At 46.5% G+C, this 9,918-nt stretch overlaps 1 protein-coding gene across 2 annotated transcripts; it reads right to left on the bottom strand.

Annotated features, from left to right (window-relative positions):
- Positions 1-72: 72 nt before the first annotated feature.
- HEXD (hexosaminidase D) lies at positions 73-9,837 on the bottom strand. 2 transcript variants are annotated; one of them, XM_069032979.1, is made up of 12 exons: positions 9,695-9,837; positions 9,118-9,227; positions 8,940-9,027; positions 8,050-8,214; positions 6,758-6,941; positions 5,393-5,464; positions 4,456-4,651; positions 3,704-3,786; positions 3,098-3,176; positions 2,919-3,020; positions 2,321-2,410; positions 75-1,486 (listed from the first exon to the last, which is right to left on the bottom strand). In XM_069032979.1, the coding sequence occupies exons 1-12, from the start codon at positions 9,758-9,760 to the stop codon at positions 1,318-1,320; spliced, it is 1,404 nt and encodes a 467-aa protein (XP_068889080.1). In that variant the 5' UTR covers positions 9,761-9,837; the 3' UTR covers positions 75-1,317. The 2 variants fall into 2 exon arrangements, with proteins under 2 accessions (XP_068889081.1, XP_068889080.1); XM_069032980.1 differs by lacking the exon at positions 2,321-2,410 and having other exon boundaries at positions 73-1,486.
- Between the last annotated feature and the right edge of the window lie 81 nt (positions 9,838-9,918).

Below are 9,918 nucleotides of genomic sequence, written 5' to 3'. Positions count from 1 at the left end.
ATCTACTGAAGGAGTTAACCAGGGGGAGGACAGAATAGAGGAAGCCCAAATACCTGCTTAGAAGTGTCCCTGCTGACACTTCTGCAGCAGTCCAGCTTTTAATTCCATATAAGCTGATAGATCCAACTCTCCACTGATGAATATTTCCATCTTCCCTCCTTTATACCAAACCAACATGCCACACACACAAAAAAGAAGCACATTTCCACAAACATTTTGAGTATCAAAGGTTTTATTCAAGTAAAATAAAGATCTTGTTTAGTTTAATCTATGTGACAAGGATACACAGCAGTTGATTCTTTTTACATAAAAATCTGCATGTGGACCTAGTTTCTCAGGCTCTCATTGAGTAAGCTGAAGCTTGTCTTAGGCTGTAGTTTTACTTCCTGTATCTCAGGATTTGTTCCAAGAAAATTTCAATACTGGTGCTTCCAAAAGAATTTAAAGAAAGGAATAAATGAAGCAAAAAAATTTAAATATTTGGAATATTCATGGTGAAGTAACATACTTAAATACAATACTTCTGAATTATTTCCATTTTGGTGATTATCTCAGTTCTCCAGTAAAGTCCCCAAAATATATTGCTGTACATTATGAACAGTTTGACATTAAAGCAGAACAAACCAGCACTTCTTCCTCATATTTAGTAACTTTAGTCATGGCTCAAATTGAGAGAAACCTGGAAGTGCAGGTTGCAGTTTCAGGTTTTACACAGCTGAACAGATGCCTCAGGGAGTGGGATGGTGCTTTTCTGGGGGAATGAGACTACACTGAGCTTAGGTGATACAGCCCAATGTGTTCAGGCAGTTTTCCCTCCAAGCCCAGGTGTCACTGCCTCAGGAGCTCCCTCTTGCCCGTGATGGAATGGTAGGACACAACTCAGAACACAGCTGACAGATGAAGGAGTTATGGTACAGAACATGACCCAAACATTTTTAAAGTATCCTAAATATTAGGGTAGAACTTTGCCAGGTCATTGTTATGTAAGAGTCTATTGCTACAAATCCTGAATTTGGAAGAAAAACTGGGTTTTTCTCCTGCCTTGTAAGAGAGTGAGCTGTGACTCACTCCTGCAGTTATGCAAGGGGAGCAAACCTGGCTTACAGGCAGGTGAATTAAGGCTCAGCATGTGTTACAGCAGGAAAATTGAGCTGAAGTGTATAATGCCAATAAATTCCTTCATGCCTTCAGGTCACTTTTGTTTAACCACAGTTGATGCTTCAACTCTCAAGATGACAAATTCCAGCTCAAGGATGAGTTGCTGATTTTCACTAGCCACGTTTTCCCAGGGAATGAGCCAGACTAATTGAAATGCCCCTAATTTTGTGCTTTTATTGCTTCGTCTAAATCATCCACCACTTGCTGCAGCTTCTGTAGGCTGGGGTGGACATTCTCCTCCATCCATTCCTCTATAGTACACTTGTGGAAAACTTGCTCCATGGCTGCTTGGAGGTCTTGCACCACAGCATTCCACTTGGAGAGGAGACTGAGCAGAAATGAGAAGAAACAATGACATTTGCAGGTGAGATCTGCCTCAAGGGAGGGTTGGCTGCCAGGCCTTTGGAAGGGAGTACTGTCCTTAAAACCACTTTACAGGAAAAGAAGCATCTATTACAAGAGCCCAAAGGACTTGATTTTGTTCAGATGGCAAAAGGTTGATGCTGTTTTGGTTTAAGTTCCATTAATTTTGGTGCTTTCCTCATGCAAAGACTTTTAAAGTACCAAAATGTAAGCTCAAAAAAACACTATACACCTTTTAAGTGTAACTGAAACCCACTGTGAGACTCGTTAGGAATTTAATTCTGGGTTTTATCAGAAAGAGTAGATGCAGTTGGATATTCACCTTATCATTAATTATAAATTAACCTTTTAGCATGAATTGGCATCATGTCTAGGAGAAGTTCTGAAAAGCCCATGGTGACAGGGAGCAAGGGGAAGGGCCTGGCTTTATTCCAAGCCCTGCCTGGAATCTGGCCCAGGGTGAACTCCTACACCAAGGCCAACCTCTGCTTAAGGTGCAGCAGGACTGTGCAGGAGTAACACAGGAGAGGCTTTTGGAGACCAATTTCGTACTTATTCTCAAAGACAGGCAAAGATAAAATTAGAATCACAGAATGGTTTGGGTTGGAAGAGAACTTTGAAAATCATCTAGTTCCAACCCAAATGTTATATAAAAACATATTATGGATACTTTGTCTGATTCCCACTGATGCTTCTGAGATAATTATAGAAAGAGGTAAGGACTCACAACTCTCTGTACCTGAGTGCCCAAAATATGTCAGACTTTATTTCCCCTGTAATGCAAAACAAGTGGTGTTACCTGACTGCATCTGGCTGGAAGTGGTGCATTATGATAGGATGAATAATCTTCCTTTTCCTGTGGTAGGGGCTGAACCAGCCTGTGACATACCTGGAAATGGATGTTAGTGGGAGCAGTGATGAAACAGCAGCAATGTCTGTGTTTGTCACTGACAGGGACGTGGGGAAGGCTTTAGCTGAACTCCTGCACAGAGATGATGCTTAAGGAGTAAGTTTATTTAAGTCTGTATATCTTTAGAATTAGCTTGTGAAAGAGTGTTCCTGGCAGATGATCACCTGGTCATCTGCTGCAATGTAAGTCTTATTACAAGCTCCTTTGTTTTTGTAACTGCACCACTCAAAATTTTCACTTTAAATAGCAGTAAAATGTAATTAAGGAAAGAACTAGATGCTTCAAACAAAGCAGCATACAGTATTTAGGAATTCTGCTGAAATATTTTAAATTTTCATCTAAATATTATGTTCTGCTGAGGTGTTAATGACACCTGAAATGCAGAGCTCGATATTTAAATCACTTTTCTGGAGTTGTGCCCCACTTTGAGATGATACAGCTCCTGCACTCCTGCAGCCAGGCAGAGAATCAACATAACCCCCTTTACCTGTTCCTTTCGAGGAGTTCATCCACTGATGACTTGAGGTAGAAACTAACTTGTGTCACAAGTGTGAGGATATTGCTCCCAGGAAAGGTCCCCAGACTCGTGCTGTCCAAAGAGGATCTGTTAGTTTCTGAACTTACCACACAAGGAGAAGCACCTGAGTTCTGCAGCTGGAATTTTACCTCATGAAAGTATCAATTTCCAGGTTAGACATTCCCAGGAGCTTTTCCACATTTTCTTTAACCTTTTCAGAATAGCCACCTGGTAGAAGACAGTGGAAATGAGTAGAGAGCCTAAGAAACCAAAATGTTCATTCAAGAAGGGTTTTCTGGAGTGTTCTGCATTGGCTTAGTAGTTCCCCTTTGGTGAAAAATTTTTTAAAAGGTGAAAAATTTTTTAAAAGGTGAAATGGAAATAAAAGAAGGAAAAACACTTGTGGGTGGGAGCAGGAGCTGCAGTGGTCTCATTTATATATCACTATTGTTTCAAATCAGATTGAAAAGCAATTCTGCATCTTAAATTTATTTTTTAATATAAGCATGAAGTTTTTGACCATTTGTGTGTTAGATCACAATAAATGATGAGTATACAATGGCTACTTTTAAATACTTAGGCCAAGAGGCTTCTCTGCTCCCATAGTGCAAATTGTAATTTATTGTTCATAATTCAGGCCGTGATCAATTCAGCAAATCACCTCAAAATATAACAAGCCTGTGCCAACCTTAGGGCAAGGTCACTTCACTCCTGTGCTAGGCATTAGCTGAGAGAGAAGAAAGTTGTCATTGTACCATTCTCTAGTGCCTGCAGACACACGGCCAATGATGGAATTGCCACGGGGAGAAGCTCACACAAAACAGAGAAGTGATCGTACCTACAGAAGAAAACATCCATTAATTGCACATTTTACTGTTAGAACATACTAAACAATGGGAAGTTTTAATATTTCAATCACTAAAATTCAAAGAGCCTTAGAAACATCAGTTTCTGTTTCAGAGAAGGGATCACTTTTCTCTGAAATGTGAAGTGTTCCTGTTTTACTAGTAAGAACAGATACAAACCAAATTCTCAAGGCAAATTAGGATCAGAAAGTGGAATTCAACTCTCTGGTATTCCCTTAGACCTCCTGACTTGCATAAAAATGTTTTACTCCTTCATTACATGAACAAGTTCTTGTCTCTTATGCAATTTCACTGTATTTGAGTTCCCATCAGACATTCAGATAGACACACCATATATGAACTACAGTGTCTATGAGCAGTTCAAGGTGGCACAAAATCCATTCAAGCCTTCAAACCCAATCTGCTGGTGGTGGTGTCCCCAAAGCCATTCTTCCTGCTGGTTAGTGCTGTAGAGCTGATTGGAACTCTGAAATCCACCCTTCATAGTCCAGGGGTGAGGCCCAGCAGTTACTGACAGGAAGGACTGCAGGGTTGCAAAGTTCCCTTCTAAATCCCCAGCTTCCCTGTACCTCCTAGGGAGCTTTTGGGTGGAAGTTTGCTTATCTGTGACCCTTGGAAGCACACAAGAGGCTGTTCCTCACCTCTGCCAGCCGGTCAGCGCGATACCTTCGAGGACATCAGCAGGGCTCCTGCTCGCCACCTGCAGCCACCCCAGCTGGTTCCTGAGGTGGTGCCCAACCAGTGTTAGAGACTGATTCACTCCCGTGGCTCCCTTAAAGGCACTTGCAAACCACACCTTGGAGAAGCCACACCTGCGGTACTTCTCTAGGAGCTGCGCTGCAGGGAGACACAAAGGCACACGCACAGGATGAGCTTTCTCCAGTTTCAGCCCTGACTGCAGTGAAGAGGATCACAGCTCCAGATCCAACAGGCTGCTGAGCCTCTTCCTGTCAAGCTTTGAGCATCAGCAAGGATGGGGGGATTTGACACCCTATCTGAGCAGCCTTTTGAGTGGATGTCCTCCTGTTTTCATGTGCCAGCTACTGTATTCCACTCCCTTGTATTGCAACCATGCTAAGAGCATGTAATAAGCATACACAACATCTGACAGCTGATTCTTCTTGCAACAAAGAAATACCTGCATGCATGGTAGATGCCTGACTGGAGCCTTTAGGAGCTTCCCTTTGAATTCTATAGATGTATGAAGCCTTGAAGCTTCTTTTGCAGAGCTGTTCAATACAGAGTTACATGCTCCTACTGGTGTTAATGCAAGGAGAGTTAATGTAATAATGCTTGTGGAAAACCTCTGAATCTCCTATGAGTAATTCCATAGCTCTGCTGAAAAGAATTAAGCAGCATACAATGCAAGTCATTCATAGGGGAAACATAAATAGAAAATAAGTAATAGCAACTATGATGTGGAATCAAACAAGGGCTGTATTTATGCTATTAAAGCAATAAAAACCAATTTAACAAAACCAGAATGTTTTGGTGTCCAACTAAGGTATGTTTAAATGATAGAATTCTGCTTTGGCTATTTTACTTCTACACAGCTCAGCTCAGCAGAGAAGTACAAACCTTTGCCCTCCACGTCGATGTCTGCTGCATAGTCCCAGATCATCGGCTGCACCAGCTGTGGGACCCCAGACCCTGAAAGGAACAGAGGTTTTCTAAGTAATGGAAAACAGCCAGTTAAAAGGAGAGCTCAGTACAGGGTACTGGTGCAGCAGCACGTGACTAGAACTTTGGCTTGTCACTTAACAGTGAAGTGCCCCGGGCATTTTCAGCCTGGCCAGGACTTGGCACATGCCCGGGGCTACTGTCCTCAGGCATCCTGAAACCACTGATATGGAGGAGCAGTGACAATATATCAGAGACCCCATTTGCCCCAAGCCCACCTCATTCTCAGCTCCTTGCATCTATGTGTGTACCACTGGCAGAGCTCTACACACAAGATTTAGCTAAATTCAAATGTAACATTCACCCTTTCACTTACAGAGTGCCTGGGCTGTGTTTGCACAGAATGTAGCTTTTCAAGATGCCTTTGAAGTACAAGTAAAGATACAAATTTAGCTTTAAATCCTTTTATAATCAACTACACAGCTAGCTGTAAATATGTGAAACTGACCCCTACAGAAACAGCAATAAATTGTGCAGAAATTCAGTATTTTAACTCCATCACATTTTAATTTGCTGAGTCCATTACTGCCTGTGGCAGTAGAGTGCACTTAGCTAGATGCTGTACTGCTCTTGTGGAACTCCATGGGTCCCACCTGCATTTTTGGGGATGATTTCCTGCTATCAAAGCCTTGAATAGGTCAGTCACTGCTAGGTGAGCTGCACAGCTCTTCCTGGTACTGTCTAAATCTGTTTGCAGCAGCCATGTAGGACAGCTCTGAAAATGCTGGAACTCCATCTATACTCAGACTACTCAAATTTTAGCAGTGGTTTGATATTTTTCAACAAACAAGACCTGTGATGTCAAGGTCTTGGAGCTACCCCACAATTCGGTATCAAAGTCCTCATGATGTGCACCATGATCACAAAGATGCTCACAGGGCTGCAGCTTCTCTGTGGGAGTTTGCACCACTGGGACCAGGTGCTGCAAAGGGCAGCAACAGACATCAGAAGGTGGTGAGAGGCACAGAGACTTAGACTTGGACCACAAATGTCAATAGGTTGTTGTTTCAATGTGTAAAGAAAGTAGAATTGATGGCAGCCACTGCAGGGTGAGCGTTTTGTGATGGAAAACTAAAGTGTTCAGACTGGCCCACACTCACACAGGGACTCTGTGACAGCCAAGGACTGAGCACTTCTATTCTCTAGTCAACCTGACCACACCTCAACTCTTGTCAGATTTGTTGTTTTCATTAGATTCAGCTGCCAACCAATCTGTTTTACCTGGCTGTGTAAACCTGCCTCACCCCATCGCTGGTCACACACCTGCCAGTGTTTCCTCACTCATCCCCCTGAGCATGTCGTCCCACACGATGGGTGTCACCATGGGGTAGGATGAGGCCAAACAAGTGGCAACTGCTTTTATGTGGGATAAGCACAGCTTCTCTGGAGTGTTGTCCTGCTGCTGCAGCCACTGCTTTGACTCCTCTCCTTCGCCAAGGCAGTAGACCTGAAACACCAAGCAAATAATCCTGACTCCTTGTATAGAAATAGAGAAAGTGAGTTAGACAATATTCAAAACCTTTGCCCAGATGTGACCCACTGAGTGGACACATTCAAAAGCACCTCTCAGTGCTGAAGACACTGCAGGCATTTCTATCAGTCTGCAGAAGACTGTGGCCATGATTACATGCATCACTTAAGGGAATTTTCCTGCAGGAATTAAAATATCTACATGCCCTATTTGCCTTTGGAAGGTCTGTCCTTGGAAGTAGCTCTCACCACGTTTATTCACTTCAAATCTAGCAACACATCAGGACCTGAGGTAGATAAAATGAGTTCCTATCTCAGGGAAGGAGATCATCCAAATGTGGGTCTAGAAGTGACTTGGGGACGTGTCCAAAGGTGGCCCAGCATACTTGGTCCTATGCAGAGAGTGAACGCTTTAAAATTTGCTGGTTTAGAGCAGGTTTTATCTAAAACATGTTTATTCTACATAAATAGCATTTTGCTTTAAAAAAGCCTGCAGCTCCGTGGCTAACCTTCCCACCAGTTTCAACACAACAGGATACAAAATGCTAAACTAAGATCAGTACAGGTAAGTGGTCACAATGAACTCCAGGGATCTGTGTGCCATCAGGACTGTTTTAAGAAACTATGAAAAAGAGAAACTTGAGTTTTCTCCTTTCTCAAGAAGACAAACTACCAAGATAAAAAAACCCAACACTTCCCACCACAAAAGGGCTTACTTTGAGTAACTTGGCCAGAATAAAGAGCCAACATCTCATGTCAAACTTACAGGATTCTTAATGAGCAGCTCTAATTGATATCTCACTTCAAATACTCACTTGACCTAAACCCAAATGCTGAGTTAGCTTTAAGAAGCTGCTTTCAATACTTTGATATTACACTTGTACCTATGGAAATGACAAGCTGTGCTACTGGAATCAGTCAAAAGACTTTTGTCAAAAGACTTTTCTACACTGGCTTGAGTGGTGTTTTCTGTCCCCAAAACCCCACCCAAATGTGGCCTGGGCACCACTGAAATGCAGCAGCCTTAGCCCTTACTATCATTCCTCAAAAGAAAATGAACATTGCTGGCTCAAGAGAAGTCCCACCTCATCACATCCGATGTGAAACCACTGTAAGTCCTCGTGCAGGGCCATGACCTGGTCAATCATGGCTTTGACCAGTGCCAGCGACTCCTCCTTGTGCGGGTTCAGGGTGTTGGGCAGCGCCTTCACCTCCCGGAGATGGGCAAACTCCCTGTGCTTCAGCACAAACTGCAAGGGAAAGGGGAGCTCGGGGACAGCTGCAACGTGAGGGGACGGCAGCATCCTCCTGTCACCGAGGCTCTGAGGGCAGGTGTCCTGCTAAACCTGGGGTTTGACTCGACTGAGCCCCGGGGACAGGCTGGGGGGCACAGCTGCTGCTCCACGGTGCTGGGGAGTCTCTGACCCACAAAGCACCTCACAGGGTGGGAGAAGGAAACAGGGAGGTCACTGCAGTGTGAACCTGATGTCAAATCCTGTAGCTGGCGGAGCTGGATAACCAGAGCACTGGGACTTGGATTGGAAATTTCCCAACACAGAATCACAGGTTGGTTCAGGCTGGAAGGGACCCCAGTGACTCATCTGGCCCCACCTCCCTGTTCCAGCCGAGCCATCCCAGAGCACAGGGCACAGGACCGTGTCCTGAAGGTTCTGGAATATCCCCTGTGAGGGAGACTCCACACGCTCTCTGGGCAATCTTTTCAACACTCGGTCACTGCACAGGAAAGAAGTTTTTCCTCATGTTCAGGTGGAACTTCCTGGGCATCAGTTTCTGCCCAGAACTACACACAGCGCTCCAGATGTCACCATCCGAGCAGAGGGGCAGGATCACTCCCTGCCCTGCTGGCAGCGCTCTTCCTACTGCACCCCAGGATCCCACCGGCCTTGTTGTCCTCGTGGGCACTGCTGGCTCAGCACACCCCCACTCTCACCCAGCCCAGCACACCCCTGCTCACCTCCATGTGCCCGAAGCTCTGCACCAGCGGCACCACGTCCAGGCCCTGCGCCCGCGCCCGGCTCAGCAGCGCCCGGAGCTCCGCGGGGCTGCGGGACAGCGACACATCAGTGCCCGCTGGGCACGGCCCCGGGGCACCTGTGGGTGTGCAGAGCTACCTGTGGGGTACACAGCGGTACCTGTAGGCGTGGGGTGCCCGCAGCAGCTCCAGCGGCCCCGTGTACGGGAAGGTGTCCTCATATTCCAGCAGCAGCCCGGTGGCACCCAGGGCGCGGAGCAGTGGCAGCACCTGCAGGAGGCAGGGGACAGTGGCGATGCAGCTGGGCTATGACAAGTGCCACCACCCTGTTCCCCTCTCACCTGCACCAGGTATATCCCTCACCTGAGCCCAATACATCCCTTACTTGTGCCAAATACATCCCTCACCCGCCCCGGGTTCATTCCACACCTGCCCCAGACACATCCCTCACCTGCCCCGGGTTCATTCCACACCTGCCCCGGGTTCATTCCACACCTGCCCCAGGTTCATTCCACACCTGCCCCAGACACATCCCTCACCCGCCCCAGGTTCATCCCTCACCCGCCCCAGGTTCATTCCACACCTGCTCCAGACACATCCCTCACCTGCCCCAGGCTTATTTCACACCTGCCGCAGACACATCCCTCACCCGCCCCACGTTCATCCCTCACCCGCCCCAGGCTCATTCCACACCTGCTCCACGTTCATCCCTCACCCGCCCCGGGTTCCTCCCTCACCTGCTCCAGGTACTGCGCGCGGGGCGCGGCTCCCTTCAGATCCAGGTGCACCAGGCGCCGCCGCATGCTCTACCCTCGATTGCTTTGGCCTGCCGCCGCGCCGTCCTGGCACACCCCTCCCGGCCGCGTCCCGCTGTGCCGGCCCCGCTGTCCCGGCGCTGCCCGCCCGCGCCCTGCTGTCCCGGTGTCCGTTGTCCCGCTGTCCCCGTGTCCCGGTGTCCCAG

Source organism: Aphelocoma coerulescens, chromosome 18, assembly GCF_041296385.1.
Source record: "Aphelocoma coerulescens isolate FSJ_1873_10779 chromosome 18, UR_Acoe_1.0, whole genome shotgun sequence".
In the NCBI taxonomy this organism is placed as follows: domain Eukaryota; kingdom Metazoa; phylum Chordata; class Aves; order Passeriformes; family Corvidae; genus Aphelocoma; species Aphelocoma coerulescens.
Note: the sequence above shows the minus strand (reverse complement) of the source record. Positions and strands in the feature narration are given on the sequence as shown.

What these genes read in the sequence shown, in the direction of transcription:
- HEXD (XM_069032979.1), bottom strand. Translation starts at nt 9,760, where the DNA reads ATGCGGCGGCGCCTGGTGCACCTGGATCTGAAGGGAGCCGCGCCCCGC. An exon ending in CATCGACGTGGAGGGCAAAG is followed by an intron (nt 4,652 to 5,392) that starts GTTTGTACTTCT and finishes GTCTCCCTGCAG; the next exon opens with CGCAGCTCCTAGAGAAGTAC. An exon ending in TCTGCAGGCACTAGAGAATG is followed by an intron (nt 3,177 to 3,703) that starts GTACAATGACAA and finishes GTCTTCTACCAG; the next exon opens with GTGGCTATTCTGAAAAGGTT.